At 43.0% G+C, this 23519-nt stretch overlaps 1 protein-coding gene and 1 pseudogene across 2 annotated transcripts; both read right to left on the bottom strand.

The window, feature by feature from the left end:
- Positions 1 to 567: 567 nt before the first annotated feature.
- On the bottom strand, positions 568 to 14029 carry LOC121770187 (annotated as a pseudogene).
- A 3587-nt stretch (positions 14030 to 17616) lies between these two features.
- Positions 17617 to 21792, bottom strand: LOC121770936 (protein indeterminate-domain 5, chloroplastic-like). Of its 2 annotated transcripts, none has more exons than XM_042167712.1 (5): positions 21275 to 21792; positions 20795 to 21191; positions 19048 to 19559; positions 18355 to 18960; positions 17617 to 17930 (listed from the first exon to the last, which is right to left on the bottom strand). In XM_042167712.1, the coding sequence occupies exons 1-4, from the start codon at positions 21366 to 21368 to the stop codon at positions 18407 to 18409; spliced, it is 1557 nt and encodes a 518-aa protein (XP_042023646.1). In that variant the 5' UTR covers positions 21369 to 21792; the 3' UTR covers positions 17617 to 17930; positions 18355 to 18406. The 2 variants fall into 2 exon arrangements, with proteins under 2 accessions (XP_042023646.1, XP_042023645.1); XM_042167711.1 differs by having other exon boundaries at positions 21279 to 21791.
- Positions 21793 to 23519: the final 1727 nt, after the last annotated feature.

The raw sequence follows: 23519 nt of genomic DNA, 5'->3' as shown, positions 1-23519 counted from the left end.
TCATCGGATCTAAGCCCAAGTTTTAAATTTGTCCTAAAATGTTGAATTGGGCTACTTTCTAGGACTAAGCCCAGCTTGCTGCAATATATCCATCAATTTCAGGGTTGTTAAACTCTTCTCTTTTTAGGATTGAAGCCCAAGTTCCTTTTAGGCTTAATGAAAATTATGAAATCAATGTAAAAGCAAAATTGTTTTGTGCATATAATAATAAAATGACCAGGGAACATGCATAGACATTCCGCACATATATATTATTTTATTTAAATAATTATAATCTCAAAAACCAGACTCGATTATATTTTGACTTACCATACATATTCCGCTTTAAGCATTTTATAATTGTTCCAAGTCACGTAAGAGCAAGTTTTGGAAATAGCTAGCTAGTAATAATATGGGTATTATCTCTTCAAACAATAGTCTTCTTACATTTAATTATCAGAAACACAATATATAGGAAAATATATACTCCTAGTTTTTTACTAATTAAACACAAAAGGTGGTATACTCTTATTCCCTTTCTAAACAATGATGCATTTATTTGACTTATATATATTAATGTATGAATAATTATGATGGTAGAAACCTAGATAGGCCGATTTTCGACCAAATAATCTGGCATCTTCCTGCACTTTGACTCTATACTCTGCAAAGGTGAAATTAGTATAAAGAGATGGCTGTTTGCAACTCTTGATCATAGACTCATAAGAAGGGCAAAGAAAGTAGGCCACTGAGAATCTCTCTACGTTAGGATTAGCCATCACTTTATGCTCCACACTCTTATACAAATTGTTACTCCAAGCCTGCACAATTAATTAATACTTGCTTTAATCAACATTCCAAAACAATAATGAATGTAGTATTAAATTAATCAAGCATTGATTCTAACCGTCAACGGTACGAGTTGTTGAGAAGTCCACAATTTATAGGCGTCCCAAGTTATTTGCACTCTTTCCATTTTTAGTAACAATTTATACCTACAGCCGTAATTGTTGACTTTGTCTATCATTTATTCCTTAATCTCCGTGCCCAAAAGGAAAGGTGCGAGTAGTGCGGGATGGAGGGAGTACTTGCTTTAATCAACATTCCAAAACAATAATGTATGTAGTATTAAACTAATCAAGCATTGATTCTAACTGTCAACAAACGTGTTTGACTACACCACTAATCGACATGTACAAAGTGACAAATTCAGTTCATTCAAGCCCAAAGGAATATAAATATGCACCTAGCTACTCCTCTAAGGGATTATATTATTTAATTTAAAATTGATGGAGAATGAGATCATTGAGGGACAGAATGTTAGTTGCAACTTCCATGCATCATTTTGGAAGTATGAATAATTTGCAATTTATTGTCATGTGACATTGAATAGCTAATAAAAGTATTTTTTTTATAGGCGCCAAAGATGTGATTGACACGTATATTTAAACAATATAGGACAAATCTTAGCTTTTTAGTAGCTTCATGAAATTATAGAATGGAATCATGTCAAATAAATTATGTTGCTGTCATGAGTTAGGGGAGGGAATCAAACCCCTTTTTTCATTTTCACAACGTATAATTTTATTTATTTATTTGTCACTTTTATGAACCCGGTTGGCAATTGAAACATAAAATGAACATAAAAAAAATATCTCACATCGATGTACACAGAGCTTAATCCACTATATAAGTCTCATGGGCCTCTCCTCCTATCACCAATTGGTTTTAGGATGGAACCCACGGATTTCTATCATGGTATCAGAGCGGGTCACCAATTGTGGGCTAAAATTGACTGACCCAGCAGTATAACTGGGCTGAAACCGAAAAAATGACTGACCCAGCAGTATAACTGGGCTTAAAATTTGGGCCAGTGGTCCAACTGATCGGAAAAAAATTGGGCCGATTGTCCAATCGATCATAAAAAAAGTCCAACCCCTCCAAGATTCACCTTGAAGGGTTTGAGGGAGGGTGTTGGCAATTGAAACATAAAATGAACATAAAAAAAATATCCCACATCGGTGTACACAGAGCTTAATCCACTATATAAGTCTCATGGGCCTCTCCTCCTATCACCAATTGGTTTTAGGATGGAACCCACGGATTTCTATCAAACCCGACAAGATCACCTCTATAATTAGCAAACTAAAAACGACCAAATTTTAAAATACTCAAATTACGGTTGTGAGATGAAATAAAATAGTATGTTGATTAATTATTGTTACCTGAAAAAGATCACCAATGTTGACAATGAGTGCATCTTTGTTGGGTTTGACAGCAAGCAACCCATTTGGAGTCTTTGATGAGTTGAAGCCCTCCAACTTCATCTTGATGGAATATTGTGAGGAAATCACTATCTGTGTGTGATGGGGTACGGACTAAACAAGCCCAACAGCAGTGACGGCCCATCAGCCCAAAGCCCAAGGAAGAGTATCAGTTCGGCATTACCAAAGAGTTCGGCCCCAGCCTACAGCTCGGTAAAAGCCGACCAGTCAAGCTCTACTCTCAGATCGGCTAAAGCTGCTCGGCAATAGTTCAGCAGTTCGGTCTCAGTATTCGACCGAACTGGAAGATAGTCAACTCATGCAGGATCACATGCAGGATAGTTCGACCGAACTGAGAGATAGTGGACCCATGCAGGACCTCCACGACATCCACGACATCCACGACATACTTAGTGGTGATGTAAGCCACGACCTAGTTAGTGGTGATGTAAGCCACGACCTAGTTAGTGGTGATGCAAGCCACGATCTTAGTTCAATGTATAAATAGAACTTAGATCAGAAGGAAAAGGGAGCTCTCTAGATACATAAAAGATCATATAGCAAGTCTGTATTGTAAGCTGTAGAAAACAGATCAAGCAATACAACTCTACCCTCTTTTCTTCCCGTGGACGTAGATTTACCTCAGTAAATCGAACCACGTAAATCTCTGTGTCGTGATCTGCATTTTCCCGCATTCATCACCATCAAAAATTCGCCAAACCATCACTGGCGCCGTCTGTGGGAAACAGAGAACCAAATTTGTGATAAAGCGAATTTTTGACCCTTTTTCCACCCCAAAAAAAAAAAAAAAAAAAATGCATACCAGATCACATACTACCCGTAATACCGTTCGTGAAAACCATGAGGAAGCTAGTCCAGCCCGCAGGTCCGGAAAACAGCCTCGGGAGACATCTACTTCCAGTTTTCACGATGAAGGAACAAGCCGCTCAAAAGGTCCACACACCGAGTCTTCCCAGCAGCCTGATTTGAATGAGGCTGTCAAGCTGTTCTTGGCTGAGAAGCAGGATGAGTTCTTAGCCTTCCTGCAAAAGAGCCAAGAACCGAAGACGAAAACGGTGGATTCTCCTTCCTCATCCAGACATGAAAGTCACTACCGCAGTAGTGCCGTGTCTTCCAGGAAGAAGAATCCTCAACCCCGACATGTTCCTATTCCTCCTCGGTACCGGAATCACAGGAGATCTCCATCTCCTCCACACCGAAGAGATGCCGGGTTCGCCATGTACGGAGCATTGAAGACTCCGTTCTCGGACGATATCACCCGAACTCCCCTTCCACAGAACTACCGAACTCCGTCGATGACTTATGACGGGTTGGTGGATCCTCATGACTTCCTGGGACGCTATCAGTATAATATGGCGAACCAGGGTCTCAATGAGGTCCATATGTGCAAGCTGTTCCCCGAGCTGCTTATCGGGAACGCGAGAAGGTGGTTCGATAGCCTCCCCCAAGGCAGCATTAGATCTTACCGAGATCTAATGGATGCTTTCCACAGGAGGTTCTTTCAGAAAGCGGAAGCCCGGATCACTTCGGCTCAGCTGCTTTCTATACGTCAAGGTCGCGACGAAAAGATCAGCGACTTCATGACGAGATTCCACAAGGAATGCCTACAAGTAGATGATCTCAACGATCTACTTGTCATTTCGGCATTCCAAAATGGAATCCTGCCCGGAGCTCTCTACAGAAAGCTCGTGGAATGCAGTCCGCAAACAGCTCAAGAGATGTGGGACATTGCGGACCAGTTCTCCCGTGCCGATGAGGCAGACCGTCGCAAACGGTCTTTAGACAGCTCATCCCGAGGAGACAGGAGGAAGCCCGATCATAGCGATCAGGGACATCCTCGCCGAACTCCTTTTGGCGATCAGGGACATCCTCGCCGAACTCCTTTTGAAAGGATTCAAAGGACTCCGGTGCAAGACCGATTGGGGCCACGTCTCAATCCTGAGAAGCCGCCCGCTCAGTTCGTACCATTGAACAAGTCAAGAGCGGAAATTTTCGAACTGCATTCCGATATGTTCGAAAAACCAAAGCGGATGACGAAATCGGCCGCGCGTCGACCTCAGGATCAATATTGCTCCTTCCATCAAGACCACGGTCACGATACCGAGGAGTGCCGACATTTGGCTGCAGGTATTGATGCTCTTGTGAAAGCAGGGACATTAAAAAAATACCAAAGCAAGCAGCCGAAAAAGAACAAAAAGCAGAGAGGTGCGAACTGCGCTCCTCAGGATCCGAAAAGGCAACAGGATCCCGAAGACGATGACGAGCAGCAATATGATGGAGTAATCCTGACTATTGATGCTCTCCCTGCCGGGAAGACTAAATCGTCCCTGAAGTCAGAGCGCAGAGGCTTCAATCGAGAGGAGCCAACGCATAAAAGGCTGAAGCAGGACGAAGTGATTACATTTTCAGATGCAGATCCCGTCCCGGCCATCTCTCCTCATCAAGACGCTATTGTCATCCAAGCCGGAGTGGCAAACAAACTAATCCACAGAGTGTTTGTGGATACAGGAGCGTCAGTCAGCATTCTTTTTAAAGAATGTTTCGATAAACTAGAAGTGGATCCAGCTCGGCTTAGTCCGGCACCACTTCCTCTGAAAAGTTTCGCCCAGGAGGACACCCGCCCTGAAGGTATTATCAGCCTTCCGATCACAGTGGGAAAAGCGCCTACCAGTTCTAGTACGATGATCGAGTTCTTTGTAGTAAAAGCTCGGTCTCCGTACAACATCATCCTGGGAAGAGACTGGCTCAACGCAGTTCGGGCCGTTTGCTCTACTTATCATCTCACCATCAAGCTCCCCACTAAAGGGGGGATAGCGGTCATCCGAGGTGATCAAAAGAGAGCAAAAGAGTGTCTGCAGATTGCGCTTAAAAGCGCCGAGCAATCAGATCGGCATCATCAAGCATAGCAATCACAGCAGCCGGAGTCAGAGGCAAGCGAAATGACCGACGTCACACCAGAGCCGAACTCAACGACCGTTCAGTTATACGAAGATGATCCATCCAGAACGGTCAAGATCGGTTTCGCGGGAACGCCTCTACTCCGGGAAAAGACCATCCAGCTCCTCAAGGAGTATAAAGATGTCTTTGCATGGTCTCCATTGGACATGACCGGAGTGCCCTCTGAGGTAATCACTCATCGGTTAAATATTGATCCATCAGTCCGGCCTATAAAACAGAAGCAAAGATTCTTTGCGGCAGAAAGAAATCAAGTCATCCATGACGAAGTCCGCCAATTACTGAAAGCGGATGTATTATTCGAGGTGAAATATCCCTCTTGGGTGGCCAATCCGGTGATGATCAAGAAAAAAGAAGGAGGATGGCGGATGTGCATAGATTTTACCGATCTAAACAAGCACTGTCCTAAAGATTGCTATCCCCTTCCGAACATAGATAAAAAAGTAGAAGCTTTGATCGGCTTCGAAATTTTCTGTTTTCTTGATTTATACAAAGGCTACCACCAAGTCTTAATGGATGAGAATGATGCTCCAAAAACGGCTTTCATTACTGACTTCGGCATCTTTGCTTATAAAAAGATGCCGTTCGGTTTAAAGAATGCCGGAGCCACATATCAAAGGATGGTAGATAAGCTTTTTCGGCATTTGATCGGAAAGGAGGTTGAAGTGTATGTTGACGACATAGTCGTTAAAAGCAGAAGCACTTCGGAGTACGAAGACAATCTCAAGTCCACTCTCGACGTGCTCCGAAAAGCCAACCTCAAACTCAATCCCCAAAAATGTACCTTTTTGGTAGATTCGGGAAAGTTTCTAGGTTGTTGGGTTTCAAAGGAAGGACTCAAGGCAAATCCGCTTAAAGTTCAAGTTGTTCAGAACATGGCAATGCCGAAGTCCATACATGATGTGCAAAGGCTAACTGGATGTCTAGCCGCACTGAATAGATTCCTTTCCCAAGCAGCCGAAAAGCAAAAGCCATTCTTCAAAGTGTTAAAGAAGGCACCAAAGTTTGAGTGGGGAGTCGAGCAGAAAAAGGCTTTTGACGAGCTCAAAAGTTATTTAGCCGAGCTTCCTATTCTCTCTGCTCCAACAGATGCTGAAGTGATATTCTTATACTTAGCGGCATCGGATCAGACCATTAGCGCGGTGCTTGTACGAGAAGAAGGCCTAAAGCAGCTTCCCATCTACTTTACAAGCCGAGCATTAAGAGGTCCAGAAACAAGGTATCAACCTCTGGAAAAAATTGCTCTGGCATTAGTAAATGCAGCAAGGAGACTGCGGCCATATTTCTATGCTCACAAGGTATGCGTCTTAACCGATCTTCCACTTCGGCAAGTTTTGACCAAGCCAGAAGCATCAGGCAGAATCGCCAAATGGGCCATAGAGTTGGGAGAACACTCAATCGAATACCTACCTCGGAAAGCCATCAAGGGACAAGCCTTGGCAGATTTTCTTGCAGAAGCAAAGTTCGATCAAGCAATCCCTGTCATTGCCGAACAGAAAAATTCTACCAATGCCGAATTAGCACAGCCCCTGGAATCCGAACTAGAGCCACCGGACTGCTGGAGCGGATTCGTAGATGGAGCTTCGAATAAAACGGGAAGTGGAGCTGGTATCTTACTTATCGCTCCCGACGGACACGAGGTAACTTACTCACTTCGGTTCTTTTTCCCAACTACTAATAATGAAGCCGAATACGAAGCTCTCCTTGCCGGACTCAAGCTAGCGCAAAGTCTATTTATCAAGTCTCTCAAAATCCATTGTGATTCACAAGTCGTAGTGAATCACATGTTGGGTACAAGTGAAGCCCGTGATGAGAGGATGAGGAAATATTGGGACAAAGCGCAAAGCATTAGCCGAAGTTTCTCTTATTTTCGGATAATCCGCATTCCCAGAGCGGAAAACAGCCGAGCAGATATTTTAAGTAAGTTAGCCTCATATCCAAGTTCAAAGGTGGAGGAATTGATGCACAGAAGCATTGATGAAGCTGAGGTACTTTCAGTAGCCAGCTCGCCGAACTGGATGACGCCGATCTTACAGTATCTAGATCAAGGACAACTGCCCGAGGATAAGAGAGAAGCTCGGAAAATCACATGCCGAGCCCTTCGGTACGAACTTCATGGAGGAGTCCTATACAGAAAGTCCTACCTTCAGCCGTTATTGCGATGTGTAGGGCCAGAAGAGACAGACTACATCCTTAGAGAAGTTCATGAAGGATCTTGCGGTAGCCACATCGGAGCTAGAGCTTTGGCTAAAAAAGTTCTGAGATGGGGGTATTATTGGCCAACTTTGGTACAAGACGCAGTGCAGCTCGTCAAGACATGCACGAAGTGCCAAATCCATGCAAATATCCCAAAGATGCCGCAGACCGATCTATATGCTATGCAAAGCCCTTGGCCTTTTATGCAATGGGGCATAGACATAGTGGGACCACTACCACAAGCTCCTCGGCAAATGAAATTCCTTATCGTTGCCGTGGATTACTTTACAAAGTGGGTAGAAGCTGAACCATTAGCTACGATAACGAGCTCGAAGGCATTGGATTTCGTCTGGAAGAACATAGTGTGCCGATTTGGCTTACCCCACATCCTCATTTCGGATAACGGGACTCAGTTCACCGACAAGACATTCAAGAATTGGTGCCAAGAGCTGAATATTCAACAGCGGTTCACTTCGGTCTCCCACCCACAAGCAAACGGACAAACGGAGGTAACAAACCGTATATTGGTGAAAGGGTTAAAAGCTCGGTTAGAACAAGCCAAAGGACAATGGGTAGAAAATCTCCCTCAAGTCCTATGGTCCTACCGAACTACACCCAAAAAATCCAACGGTGAAACTCCGTACAGTCTGGTGTACGGCACTGAAGCCGTGATTCCGGTTGAGATCGGCGTACCCAGTCCCCGAACTCTAAATTTCTCTTCAGAAATGAATGATGATGGACTGAGAGCCGAACTAGATCTGGCCGAAGAAAGAAGAGAATTGTCCTGCATAAAAGCAGCCAAGTACAAGGAGCAAGTAGCCCGGTATTATAACCAAAGGGTGAAAAAGCTGCAATTTCAAGTGGGAGATCTTGTCTTGAGAAACAACGAAGTAAGCCGAGCAGAAAAGCTGGGCAAGCTCGAACCCACATGGGAAGGACCATATCGGGTGTCAGAAGTCCTCGGCAAAGGGTCTTACAAATTGACTCACATGTCAGGAGAACAAGTACCCCGAACATGGCACATTTCCAACCTCAAGAAGTTCCATTTGTAAGAGACAGTCCGGTCAGTCCGTCTTGTGTCTAGTTCGGTCCTAGAGGTATGTGTTTTCTTTGTTTTTTTTACTTTGTCTATGTGCTTTTTGTTTGTCTATGTGCGTCTCGTTCGTTTATGTGCGTCTTGCTTGTCTAGATGTGTTTTGTCTGTCTATGTGCGTGTCGTCTCTTACAAATGTTACTGAGGTATCTTGTTCTTCAAAGGCTGATCCCCTTTCTAGAACATATATAAGCCAACGATTGTGAGTCCAAGCTTCTAAGGAGGATACAAGACCACAATTCAGCTTAAAAAACAAGCAGTTCGTCTGAAACGAACTGCAACAATAAGCCAACGATTGTGAGTCCAAGCTTCTAAGGAGGATACAAGACCACAATTCAGCTTAAAAAACAAGCAGTTCGTCTGAAACGAACTGCAACAATAAGCCAACGATTGTGAGTCCAAGCTTCTAAGGAGGATACAAGACCACAATTCGGCTTAAGAAACAAGCAGTTCGTCTGAAACGAACTGCAACAAAGGGAAAGTCCGATCCACGCGATAAAACTCGCCGAATTAGGACAAGGGAAAGTCCGATCCAAGCGATAAAACTCGCCAAATTAGGACACAAGCTTAGTCCGGTCAAAGAAATTTACTTCATAAGACCAAAGACGAGTCCGGTCAAAGAAGTTTACTTCATAAGACCAAAGACGAGTCCGGTCAAAGAAGTTTATTTCATAAGACCGAGGACCAAGTCCAGTCAAAGAAGTTTACTTCATAAGACCAAAGACGAGTCCGGTCAAAGAAGCCTATTTCATAAGACCGAGGACGAGTCCGGTCAAAGAAGTCTACTTCATAAGACCGAGGACGAGCACGATGAAATTTTTTCGCTGAACTGTAAATACGCAGTGATAGAAGCGAAATGAAGATTTCATTTATTAAAACTTGTTCGGCATACAATTCTGCTGCCCTACGAGAAGGCGTTACGCCATTACAAAGGACTATTCTACTGTCCCTGGTTGCTAAAGTTGAGCCATCTATTCACAAAATCCTCGTGAAGCCGAGTTCGGGCGTTCTCGGCAGCTGAAGAATAAGCAGGTCGACGAGATGCTCTAATCGACCTACCGCCTCTTCCCTGAGCCCGAGAAGCTCTAGCACCTCGGCGGCGAAGAGTCTCTTCACGAAGCATTTGTTGATCTTGTTCACTCATAATCACAGCTCCTCTACGAACTTCAGTCCGTCCTTGTCTTGACGTTTCCGGTTGCTCCTGAGTCCGTTCTCGTCTTGACGTTTCCGGCTGTTCCTGAGTTCGTTGCTGACTTGGAGTAAGGTTTTGAGCAAGTGAATCAGGGGTTTGAGCTGGAGTGTGACCATCTGTTGACGGGAAATGCCTAAGGAATCTCTCGATTGAGGGACGCCGGGAAAGAATGATGTCGTACCGAGAAGCCCAGCGCCGCAATGATTTCACGACTTGTTGGCAAGCCGAGCTCTCCAGCGCATTGTTCCTCCGGAGTACATGATATTCCTCCCACAGTTCGTCAACTCGTTCCTGAACTTCAGAGATGGTCATTCCCCCGCGCCTGCAGATGAAATCCTCAGACGCAGTCCTCTCAGCGACGGCGGTATTCAGCTCGGCCTCCAGATCTTTCTTTTCGGACTCTAAGTCCTTATTGTCGGCCTCCAGCTTCACTGAACGAGCCAAGAGTTCGTCATTCTTCACCTGGTCAGCTATGGCTCTTTTCTCAGCTTCGTCTAAAGCCGAAGAGTACAGCCGCTTCCAGTGAAGTACCTCCAGCTCCTTAAGAGTTCAGAATATAGAGCAACTATGTCAGTTCGGCATTTCAGATTACTGAGCAGGTAGTAAACCACAACAGGAGTAAAAGAGAGTACGAAAGGCTATACGAAGACACAAGAGCAGAAAGAAGAATTTTTTCATTCATAAGAAAAAATTTTTTCTACACAAGGGCTTCAAGGCCGTTTTACAAGAAGGAAGAAACTAAACTAAGAGAAGGGAGACGAAATCATACTCCGCTAGCTTCGTCTCCGCCTTCTCGGTGAGGTTCAGCTTCCTTCTCGTCTGCTTCAGCTTCAGCCTCGGCCTCCCTGCTCTCCCCAGCCTGCTCGGCGCCACCGTAGCCGATCTGCTGCGCCTCCTGCTCGGCCTGCTCATCGCCGGTCTGCCGCTCATGCTGCTCGGTCTCACCCTCTCCATGGAAAATTGGAGCGGGTGAAACTGACCCTATGGAGGCAAAGATAGCCTCCATGTTCTCATCGCGGTCAGCTCGGCAACTACGAACTTGGTCTGCAGAAAGCAGGACCGAGGACGAAGCAAGCTCCTCAAGCACCGGCAGACTCTGAAGCCGAGCTGCTATCTCTCGGCCGTACAGCGGCAGGATGACTTCGGGACCCTGCTCGGCTTTATCGGTCATCAGTTTCAGCAGATCACCGACAAAGGCTGAAAATTGGTTGCTCAGAAAGAGTTTCTCCGCGAAAGCACGGAGAACCTCCCCTTGGGCAACCACGGCGGCAGCATCCCTCCGTTTCGTCTGCTCTCGCTGGATGACGAGCTGGTTTTTGGCAAACTGAGCTTCATCCTGGGCCGAAATCCTAGCAGCTCTGGCTTTCTCAAAGTTTGCCTCAGCTTGCTCGGCCCGGTGACAAGCAGCCGCCAACTTCCTCTGCATCTCAGCATAGTCGTTGGACGCTTTGGAGAGTTCAACGGCGACGAGCTTGGAGAGCATATCGTTCCTCTGAAAATGGAAAAAGCAAAAAGTCAACAGAGGGGCCACAAAAAATACAGGAAAAAAGCAAGGCCAGAAAATCAAGAAGAGAATTCACCTCGGCGAAGTCCGTGGGCCATAAAAAGGGCTCACAGATATGTTCCGAAGGAGGCGCCAAGACCATGTCTTTCTCTGGCGCTCTCGGGGGCTTCTGGGTCTTCCCCTTCCTACTTGCCGAAGTCGACTCCGGCTTCTTCGGATCCGAAGAGGTTTTTTGCCTCTTCGGAGTCCTCTCGGCATCAGACGCCGAGCTGGTGGTTTTCGGCCTCTCCGGCTCCTTGGACTCCGAAGATTTGCGGCTCAGCTTATTCAATATGTTCACTACCGAAAAACAAGGAAACAAGGTTAGTTTTCGCCGCTAAAGCAGTAAGGCATAAAAAAGAAATCCTCACCCTCAGTCTCTTCGTCCGAAGACGAGATATTGAACACGAGGTCGCCCTTGACGAGCTCAGTTTCCGAGTATTGTTTCCTAATCATAGGAATCTTATTGAGCTCGCCCTCGAGCTCGGCCAACGGTTCTAACCGAGGATGGGGAATCACGGACTTCGGCCCTCTCCAAGGAAAGCCCGGAGCCGAAGTCCTATTATAAAAAAAGAAACGGTTTTGCCATTTCGGCCACTTGGTTTTGCAGAAGGCCCTAAAAGGCTGTAAGGGGATCAAGTAAAACCAAGATCCCTTCCTTTTAAACTGGAAAAAATTAAGGATTGCCCGCAGAGACAGATCCTTATCTAGCCTACGGAGTTCGGCAGCAAAAGCCGACAAGTGCCTCCAAGAATTCGGAGTCACCTGACCTAAAGGGAGTTGAAAAAAATCAAGAAGCTCTACAAAAGGTGGGGGAAGAGGGAAACGAAGCCCGCATTCTAAGCAGGCTTCGTAAACGGTGGCATAACCCTCCGGCGGGTCGTTAGCCCTATGATCATCGTCGGGAACCACCGCCTTCCCCCCGGGAAGAAGATATTTTTCGTGTAGAGATATCACGGTGTCCTTACTCAAGACGCTGTGAAAGTATTCTACAGTCTTCTCCCCGGACTCTTTCCGGCTAGAAGACCCCTTGCCCCCTTTCCTACCGCTACCTAACTCAGAAGAAGAAGAAGAAGACATGGTTCTTACTCTTTGCAAAATCTGAAGAAATTCTGAAGAAATTCTTGAAAGCGGAAGGAAATTTTTACGCAAAAAAGACAGAGTGCAGAAGAAGCAATAGCAAAAGTATTCAAAGGATGAAGAAAGGGCGTATTTATCAGATTCGGAGAAGATTTCAAAATCATCGCACCGTTTCGAATCCCACCTTTTTAGGATTCAACGGCCGGATTTTACTGTCGCATTTAATGCAGTCACGCGCAAGGCACGTCCCCTGACGTCAGCCTCCCCCGTACCTTTATCAAAATGCCGAAGTGACTCGCTTCGCCGAAGTGATTCACTTCGTTTTTCGGGGGGGGTAGTGATGGGGTACGGACTAAACAAGCCCAACAGCAGTGACGGCCCATCAGCCCAAAGCCCAAGGAAGAGTATCAGTTCGGCATTACCAAAGAGTTCGGCCCCAGCCTACAGCTCGGTAAAAGCCGACCAGTCAAGCTCTACTCTCAGATCGGCTAAAGCTGCTCGGCAATAGTTCAGCAGTTCGGTCTCAGTATTCGACCGAACTGGAAGATAGTCAACTCATGCAGGATCACATGCAGGATAGTTCGACCGAACTGAGAGATAGTGGACCCATGCAGGACCTCCACGACATCCACGACATCCACGACATACTTAGTGGTGATGTAAGCCACGACCTAGTTAGTGGTGATGTAAGCCACGACCTAGTTAGTGGTGATGCAAGCCACGATCTTAGTTCAATGTATAAATAGAACTTAGATCAGAAGGAAAAGGGAGCTCTCTAGATACATAAAAGATCATATAGCAAGTCTGTATTGTAAGCTGTAGAAAACAGATCAAGCAATACAACTCTACCCTCTTTTCTTCCCGTGGACGTAGATTTACCTCAGTAAATCGAACCACGTAAATCTCTGTGTCGTGATCTGCATTTTCCCGCATTCATCACCATCAAAAATTCGCCAAACCATCAGTGTGTGGCACCAAACCGAATATTTCTGCGGATAATGGACATGCCGGGTAACGGTTCAATCGAAGAAAACACGTGGTCTCGTCGCATTTGATCGTCTCCTCAAAATCTCCCAATTTTTTGCCTAGATTCTTGATTAGCACATCGGCTAGTAGTTTGGCCAGTTTCTGCATTGCGGCCGCGTATCCAACCAGCACTTCCCTGCACAAAAAATACGCGATCAACATCTATCTCGTAGATGCTACACTTGGGTGAGAATGTGGGGGCGTGTACAAAGCCTAAGACTGGCTTTGAATTTGTTAGGTTGCAAACTCATCCCATATCAGAGAATGAAGAGAAGTTGGAAGTAGGTATCTAAACTGTTGTCCCAACAGGACTAACACTAGCTTATATAAATAAATACATACCTTAGAGAGGTGAACTCGCCGTAGCAAGATTGGTCAGAGATCTTGGTTAGGGGGATGTGGAACGCCTCGGACCACGAGAAGTTGTCGGGGGTGGTGGCCGAGGGGGACCCCCAACGGTACGAGTTGTTGAGAAGTCCACAACTTGACTTTCTTGAGAAAGGAATCTTGAAAAGCTCGATTTGCTCTCTCCTCATTTGTTTTATGAGGTCGGGGTTGACCCCATGGTTGACTATTTGGAAGAACCCCCATTCCGACGAAGCGGCCGCGATTTGGGACGCACATTTGACCCTAGCATTCTCGTCGTCGCCCATCAGACCCGTGAGGTCAATCACCGGCATCGGTCATCGATTTGCAAATTTTGGTCGCATGATATTTTTTGATGCGCTTGATCATGTGTTATTCTAGTGTAGTGTTGGGCTAGTGGTGGAGTGGATTCGAAAGCGACCATATTTGGAATGTCTGGGGATTTGAAATAGAAGGTGTGGAAAATTTGAAGAATTGAGAAGAGGTATTTATAGGGTTAGGAGAGACGGCAAGAATAAGTTGGTGATTAAATTGAAGAAAGAAAGAGACAGTGATTAGTTGTGTGACAATTGCCGGATAGGGGTTAGTTTGTTCAATAAGTTCACGTGTGACAGATTAATGTTTATGAATAAGTCTTAGTATATAGTATGAATAAGTAGTTAATTAATGGTCTAAGTCTACGTGTATTACAGATTTTGGCACAACACTAACTACAAATGGTAGCAAACAAAATAGTTGGACAAGTTGAATACGAGGCCATGTTTCGTCATCTTTGACTTTTACTTTCATCGTCCTATTATTATTATTAAATTTTCCAAAAATACAAAAAGATGATATAAGTTCGTTCCGTCTGCTTATCATAGAGTGAAAAAAAAGAAAAATTTAACAAGTTTTGAGTTTGATAAGAAAGAGACCAAAATAGATAAAATAAAAAAGTAATGTTCGTTATAATTGAATGAAGAATAACTATATTAAGGGTTCGATTGGTTGCCTATGTTAGAAAATGTAGGAAAGCAAATACTATCATTATTTTACAATACTTTCTAACTTTTCATGGTAGAGATAGGTAACCCTATTTATTGTTTGGTTGCAGATTAGGAATTCTTCTGCAGTATTTTTGTATATTTGGTTCAAATAGCAAAATAATATGATATGCAATCAAAAAGACCATTATATCCCTTAAATTAATTTGTAAACCCCATGTTACCCTTGAACCCAAATTTAGCGGTAAAAGGGAGGCAAAAATTGTAAACACATCAAAAACATATTATTACATATATATGTGTTCATAGTGATACACCATGACTCAAAAATGAAAAAAATAAAATAAATAAAACTTTGTTGGAAGTTCCAACAAAGTTTTATTTATTTTATTTTTTTCATTTTTGAGTCATGGTGTATCACTATGAACACATATATACATAATATGTGTTAGGGCCGGGCTGCAACTGCGTTAGGGCCGGGCTGCAACTGCGTTCCTACGCATTGTCAACGCAGTTGTAGCTCGCGACTCGTATTTCTGCCAAACCACCGATGTTGTGGGCCGGCAAGGTATATCGACGTTGCAGAAATGCACCTCTGCCATACGTCAACTCGCTTACGGTACTACATCAGATATGTTCGATGAGTATCTCCATGTAAGCGAGCATACTGGATGGGAGTGCCTAGCTAAATTCTGTCGGGCAGTCGTTGAAGCATTCAATGATACATACTTGAGAAAACCAACGACCGACAACGTTAGGAAGTTGGTGAACTTGCACGAGCGGACCCAAGGCTTCCCGGGGATGCTTGGCAGCATCGACTGTATGCACTGGCAGTGGAAGAATTGTCCAACGGCTTGGAGAGGACAATACACTAGCGGGCACAAGGGCACACATCCCTCGATTGTGTTGGAGGCCGTAGCCGACCAACGATTGTGGATCTGGCATGTCTACTTTGGTGTCACGGGGTCCAACAATGACCTCAATGTGTTGAACTAGTCTCCATTGTTCAATGACTTGTGTGCCGGGCGAGCGCCGAACGTAGAGTTCACGGCCAACCACCGTCGGTATAGTATGGGGTACTATCTGGCAGACGGGATCTACCCTCGATGGCCCGTGTTCGTGAAGACTATCACATGTCCAACAACGGAACAGAGGGCATTGTTTTCCCAAAGGCAAGAGGCGGCTCAGAAAGATGTGGAGCGTGCATTCAGAGTCCTCCAAGCACGGTGGGCTATTGTGAAGGGAGTGGCCCGTGGTTGGCAGCGTTTACTAATCGACGACATCATGTATGCATGTATCATAATGCATAACATGATCGTTGAGGACGAGGAAGAAAATGTCACTTTGTGGAGCGACGATCCACTCGCCAGCACCGCGAGTGACTACGTTGTCACCGCCCCGCCCGTGCAGGGCCTTCCTCCCGACATCCGCAATGTCATGGCCCGTTCAGCTATGATGCGCCAAGAGGAACAACACACTCGCCTCCAAGCCGATCTAATCGAAGAGATTTGGACTCGCACCAACGTGTTCCGGCATTGACGATATGTTTTTAATGGTTTTTTTTGTATTTTAAAATTTCTATGTTGTAATTTTCAATCTTCGATATAAAATTAACTTTTATGTGTTATAAATTCCCGACGTTTTTTATTTTACGTGTGAAATAGGTTGAAGTTATGAATAGTGTCATTTATTAGTCGCGGTTCGGGTTGTGGCCTACAGGGTTAGAGCAGTTAGGATCTGAGACTTAAATTTGGGGGAATGATGACGTGGAGGGGACTTGGAGCCTGAAACCGGGCCGGGGTTAATGATACTTTAAGTCGTTCCTTATGTGGTGAATTGAAAATGGCACATGCATAATAAAACTAATAAAAATTGGGGTTTATTGTATATAAATTCGCCACCTATAACACAATTAATAATTCCCACAAACATCATATCAAATTAAAGTATTAAATTTTTGCATATTATTGATTCATTATTACTACTACTATTCAAGAAAAGCATGGAGAACGGATTATGCATGCTTAGTAGAACATCGTCTTAAACTAATACATTATGAATTAATAATATTTCTAACATACTCCAATTTGAGGGCAATATGTAATTAAATAGTATCGATAAATTAATAAGATAGTAGTAATAATCTTTACCAAGACTCCTGAATAGATCTATGGTCCCATTAACATTATGAACTTGCATTCTAAAATTTAAAAGAAAACCAGGACAACTTATTAAAAATATATATGAATTTATTGTTGTTTACTACAAAAAAAAGGGGTGCATGTTGGGGATCTTTTCATACTCACATAATAATGTTTATATATTTGGTCTGTCATAATTGGTTTTTGCCAGCTTCTAGATGGTAGCCATTCTACTTTTTGGAATGATTTTTAAAAACTTTTGTTTTGTTTTGATGGTTCTTTTCATCAATATGTCACAGTGAAAATATCTAGTTTAAATACATTTATTTCATAGATTCAAATTGCCAATGAGAAATATTTTAAGTGGCATCTATGTTACTTCATGTTAATTTAATTTGGTTGCATTCATATGTATAAAACATATCTATTGATTACATTGCTTCTTCATCTATATATTGATTTAGTACTCCAATACACCTTTAAAATAATACTTAATTTTACCGATAGTATGAAATCTATAGAGGATAATTCTACTGTAATTATTTTCTTACTAAAATGTTATAACTTACATATAAAAATATAATATAATGAATTATATTCAATAAAAAATTATATATTGGTGAATTAAACTAAAAATCTTGCTATTGGAAAATTACCTGCAGTGGAAATTAATTTTGCCGAAATAAACAAAATTAATCGGAGAATAGTAGTAAATGATTTTCAGTTCTAGCTAGCTACCTACTACCAAAACATATACACTAATTACACTGTAAATCCTTCGAAGGGAAGCTGTACTTGATCATTCATAGAATTTATAAAACATAATTTTCACTCGTAACGTTCTTTTTGAACTTAATTCTACATTATTTTTCTATGTTTTTCCTCGAAATGTTCATTCAAAAGGTTAAAAGAACAAAAATAGTCACACTACAAAAATTAAAACAAGAAGTTTGAGGTACGTTCCTTCTTCTAGTGCACCTAAAAATTATAAGAGCAGAAGAAAAAAGCATTTTTGGGGGTTTGGATCCATCGTCCATATACACTGCAGAAACACAAGCTAGCCATCTTCTTCAATCAAGCCGCTCGATCTCCTGCATACATCAAACGTTAACAATTTTTTCCCAACTCAAAAACTATGGTTTGTACATAAGATAAATTATACTCCGAACACACCAATTACAAATACTACTAGTATAGAAGCATGAAGGTATTTTCTTTTATATTTTCATATATCGAATTATGTATGAAAATGCATTCTCATGGATTAATTAAACTTATCTTTAGCCTTTTATGAGCATCGGAAATTTATTCTACAAAATAGAAATTAATTTATTTCTATGAAATACATTAATCCTAATATGTACTACAAAACAATTCCTGTGACAAATTTGGGTAGACAGAAGCATGCATTTGGTATTTTGGTGCAACGCAATATCTGTGATTCTGTATAAGTACATTAAAAAAAAGTATGGATATTAATTGACCAAAAATATATAGAATAGAAAGCAAGAATACCTGTAAAATGATCATATCTCTTTCTTCGTTTAAATGCAAAACCCCAATCCTTTCACTGAAAACTCCCCCCTCCAAAAGGTTGGGTATGCGACGTCGTTTTCCCCTGCAAATCCAAAGAGCCGAGATGATCCATCCCACTTTGCTGCTGCTGCTGTTGCTCTCTCATGCTTCTCACAATCTCTCCAACTCCAAGAAAATCCCTCGTCAGCCTCCCCGCTTGCTCCAAGCTGCTGAATCCACTCTGCTGACTATTGCTATTCCCTCCGTGGAACCCTCTGTACTCTTCCATCTCCGCCTGCTCGAACATCGACGCGGCCGATCCTCCCTCCGCCGCCGCGATGGAGTTCATCATCAAGTCGTGCAGATGGTTGCCGCCGCCGCTGTTGCTCCCTCCGTAGACGCCGCTGCCCCCGAAGCTGTGGTGGTCGGGCGACTTCCCGAAGCTCTTCAGCAGCGACAACGAGGCGCCGCCGTTATTGGTGGCGGTGGAGCCCATCTGAGCAGCCTTCTGGAGAAGCGCCGTCGCCGACATTTGCCCTCCGCTGGGGGTTTGCATCGCCTGCGATGTGCTGTACAGCGATGGGATCGCAATACTCATGAGATTACCTGTTGATTGTTCAATGGATTAGTCATAAATTGGGGTTTTTGTTGAGGCTAGGGTTTTAGATTTAGATTTTCCTTTTTTTTATATACCTGATGAGAAGAGAGTGGAGTCATCTCCAGCGGCGGAGTGGTGAGCGCCGCTGTCGATGGTGGAGGCGGCGTTGTTGTTGTTGCTGCCGGGGAAGAAGCTGAGGTTGAAGAGACCGGCGGAGGAGGAGTTGGAGGAGGTGTTGGCAGTGTTGTTCATGTGGAGGTGGGGAAGCTGCATGAGGCTTTGCAATGATGATTTGTTGGGCAGCATGGAATTATGGGGAGATTGGTTTTGGTGATCTTGATGGTCGTGATCGTGATTCGGGTGCAGGAACAGGCCACGGGGCGAGGGGCGGAACCCTCCCGGGCTGACTAGGGTTTCGTATTGCTGGCCGGGCCTGCCCAGTCTGAGTATGTCATGACTTGATAGGGATCCTTGGTTCATCTGATCATGCTGGGAGAGCCCTAAGAGGTGGCTCCCAATGCTGCTCAGGGACGGCGAGTTCAGGTTCCGCGCGCTCTCCTGAGCCAGCGCGTCGCAGAAGGCCCGGTGTGTGATGAAACTGTCACGCCTGCAACATATATATGTTAAATTGTCATGAGATATCTACAAAAGATAGTACTTATTTATATAAAATTGCAATAAATCTAGAATTTGGAAGCGAATTAGGTGGAATTGTGATAATGGGATTAGCCAAAATAATAAAAATATGGACATTTTTGCTGTGCAATCGTGAGCAATGGAATCTTACCGAATAGAATATAGGAGTATAATACTAGTTGGTAGGATGGTTTATAGATATATTTGAAGGAGAGAATGCACAATGTAATTTGGAGAAAAGAGACAAGGGCATATGTATACATAATTGAAAAAGTTAGGTAGAAGAGTTTCTTCCATTCAAACATCATCATTGCATCAAATCACCTATTACACCACCACCAAATTTAAAAAAGGAACATTTTTGCAAACACCTGATCAACTGCATTCATAAAGAACAATGCCCTCTAAAATGGCAAAACCCCCTTCATTTGTCAACCAAAACAATGAGCCTATAATTAAATAGAGCTAGAAATGAGCCTATAATGAAATATTCCTGTATAGAGCAAATCAACCATGAGTGTGGTGTATGTACTATAAAGTTTTGAAATAAAAACATTGGCAGTGTTGTTCAAATAATTGAGAGAGAGAGAGGAAAGAGGGGTTATAGGTGGGAATGGATGTTGGACACTCAAAAAACATTATCATGAAAATGGATACCTGCAACAAGTACAGTGGTGAACACATCTAGCCAACCCACAAGAGAACAAACCTGGTATCTTAATAACTTTTTATGCTACCACGTGAACTCCAAGTGGTAAAACCAAATCATATGTGTGAAATTAAATTCTTTCCACATTTTTTAATAAGGTAAAATCAGACCAAGTCTGAGTAATCGTTTTAGGACGGATGTTCCAAAGATAGAGAGAGAATTTTGAAACAAAAAAACCCCTCTTAGGTCATGGCGTTTTCCAGTGCGAATTCACGTGGAGCCATTTTTTTGACAGGCAAACCTCCAAAGAACAAAACGAAATATTAGAGCAAAACTCCAAAACCTATAATAATAAAAAAAAAGGAATCCGAGTTTATGTGTGTGTGTTTTTCTCATTACTGTGTGTGAGAAAGAGAGCCATAATTAGTAACTGTTGCAAAAGCTGAGAACTTTCCAATCCCGTGAGGTAACTTTTTCAAATAGAAAAGGAATCTAAGCCCTAAAACCCCAAATTAATCACAAAATTGAGATGATAATTAGGGATTGAATTGAATCACCTGGAGAAGAGAGTGCCGCAGTCGCATCTGTACTCTCTGGTGCCGCAGGTTTTGGAATGGGCTTTCCAATCGGAATGCACGGCGTATTTTTTGGAGCATTTCTCGCATTTGTATTTCTTCTCGCCGTGTTTTCGCGAGTAGTGTTTTTTTATTCCGGTGAGGTCGCCGAGCGCGCGGGCGGGGTCGTGGTGGACGCAGCTGGGCTCCGGGCAGAGATACACCTTCCGGCGCACCTCCTTGGTGCTCTTCTGCCGGAGCTTCCACGGCAGGTTGTGGCCTCGGCGGTGCAGCTGCAGATTCTGCTCCCTCTGGAAGCCTTTGTTGCAGACCTCGCACACGAACCGGTTCGTCGCCATTAGCGTCTTCGGCGACAGCGCGATTACCTCCGCATCCGGATCTGTCGGTTTAATTATACTAGTTATAAATCTCGATTTGTTAGTAAAATAATTCATGCAGATTTAAGAAAGGGGGTTTTGATACTTGCTTGGATTTCCCGGCTGGTTCCGCCGCCTCTTGTTTGCCGGCGCCGCGGCTGCTGAAGGAAGAAGCTGCTGCTGTGGCTGCTCGTTTTCATCTCTTAATGAGAGGAAAGGCGAGGAAGAAGAAGCTGCCATGTTTAATTACAATTTACAATATTCGATTTGTGCTAATTCGAGATTTATCAGCTTCTTCTCATCAAAGAAGAAGAAGAGGATACATATATAGATATAGAGAGAGAAGTGCAGAAATGGAAGAAGAATGAAGAAGATGCAGTGAGGAGTGGGAATTTACAGGTAAATTGAAGGTAAGAAGGAAAGAGAGAGGAGATGAGAGAGGAGGGGGAAAGGGGAATTAATATCAAGGCATAGATAGAAAATTGTGTGTGTGATGTGATGCTCAATTTCCCCCAAATTTAATCACTGTAATGTATTCCCTGTCTTTCAGTGAAAATATGAGGTTTTCGAAAAAGATGCTAGTTAGGGTCTTCCTGTGTTTGGTGTCGTCCACAGCCGCTAACACATGGAGTATCCTTTTTATTCCCTCTCTCTCTCTCTCTGTCTCTCTCACTCCTAACTGCCGTATTTAGGAAAAAAGAATAATTAAAATAATAATAATGATAATATGCATGCAGAGTTACATACACATGTACAAAAATGTATATATACACATATAGATGGAGGTGAGCCCATATAGAGTGTCCGCAAGCGGCGAAGGGCTGGGGGGCCACCCCACCCCACCCCCGGGGGCTCTCATTGCAGCGAAAAGGCGATTCCGTCGTCTTGGCGGTCCCCACACTCCGGCCGACATCACGTGAGGGGGTTCAATCAGGGTACGCAGTAGCCCGTTAGGGGATGCCTTAATCCACTGGCTGTCAGAAGCCCATCTCCCAAGACCTCACACTTGTGCCTGAGAGATGGAAGCAACTACACGACAGTAGTAGGATTTGAACCCAGCTTATTGCAGCAAGATCTGTCCCTCTGTTGCCAACTGGGCTACGCCCCTGCGGGCAAAATAATGGAAAGCACCGGGGGCTCTCATTTTCGTATCTTTTGGTCATCACTTGAAGACAAACATAACCTTCGTCAGCTCGTCTTTGGCAGCCACAGTAAAAGAATTCTTTTTTATTTTAATTAAAAAAAACAAAACACACAATTAGAGTTAGTCAAGGTTGTCCATATCCAGATAAATTCGTCCAAACACTAAAATTTTATTACTACAACACTGTTAACAGTAAGCATGGAGTCCTGTTGGCTAAAGATGAGGCAGCTTCTATTTATTTATTTTTATAATCTTTTTTTTATTTATTTTTAACTGCAAACCAAGATCAAGAAGAAGAAATATATATGTGCATATGCGTGTATATATATTGTAGATGGGGTGGGGTGGTCACATCAGGGAATGAAGGAAGTAAATTGTGTCCACTTGATTAATTACAAGTAAACATCATAGTAGTTCTGACCCACAAATTGACATAAATAGTATTTAATTAATCCTCTTAAATTATTTATACCTTGATAATTTATATAGACAATATAATTTATTGTACTCCGTAGTATCTTTAAGAGTATATATGATTCTATATATATTGATGTTGCCAATGTATACAGGAAATATAATGATACTTAAATTAATATGGAGTATATTATATACCTAATGTTGCAAAAATAAACAATACCAACTGGTGGAATATTTTATTTGTGCATTTGGTTGGAAGAATTCTATTGTTAGCTAGGTTTGTATAAATATAATTAGTGGCGAATCATAGTATATATACATGAGTGGTTGAGATGTGATAATGTGATGCATCCTTCTTTTTTCCTTTTGTTATTCAAGATTTAAGGATAAAATTATTTCCTAAATTAAGCTAGCATACATCATACACATCCCAGGAGCAGAATCATTTACCCCACCCAGCCAAACTAAAAATTTATTATCTATATATAGATTAACCTTTCATTTAGTACAGAATTTTATTTTAAAAGTGTCTAAAAATTTGTGGGTTTTGAACTTAAATAGAGGAACACTAGAAAGTTTTTTAAATGGTGGTATATTTAATGCATTAGAAAGAATATGATGAATGGTGATATAGTTGGTACTATAAAGGATAGCTAGCGTGTATGAGTGTGCATATATTGGGGTGTTATAATAAAGTCACTTTTAAAATATAAACCATAAATCATGAAATTGCGTTGGATGCTTGGAGCATGCATGTATGAATTTGCTCGGAAATTGTATGAATTCCAAA

Source organism: Salvia splendens, chromosome 16, assembly GCF_004379255.2.
Source record: "Salvia splendens isolate huo1 chromosome 16, SspV2, whole genome shotgun sequence".
NCBI classification, from domain to species: Eukaryota; Viridiplantae; Streptophyta; class Magnoliopsida; order Lamiales; family Lamiaceae; genus Salvia; species Salvia splendens.
The sequence above is the reverse complement of the archived record's forward strand: the minus strand, read 5'-3'. Positions and strand labels throughout refer to the sequence as shown.

What these genes read in the sequence shown, in the direction of transcription:
- LOC121770936 (XM_042167711.1), bottom strand. Translation starts at nt 21,408, where the DNA reads ATGGCAGCTTCTTCTTCCTCGCCTTTCCTCTCATTAAGAGATGAAAAC. An exon ending in TGCGGCACTCTCTTCTCCAG is followed by an intron (nt 19,560 to 20,794) that starts GTGATTCAATTC and finishes TATATGTTGCAG; the next exon opens with GCGTGACAGTTTCATCACAC. An exon ending in CTCCACTCTCTTCTCATCAG is followed by an intron (nt 18,961 to 19,047) that starts GTATATAAAAAA and finishes AACAATCAACAG; the next exon opens with GTAATCTCATGAGTATTGCG.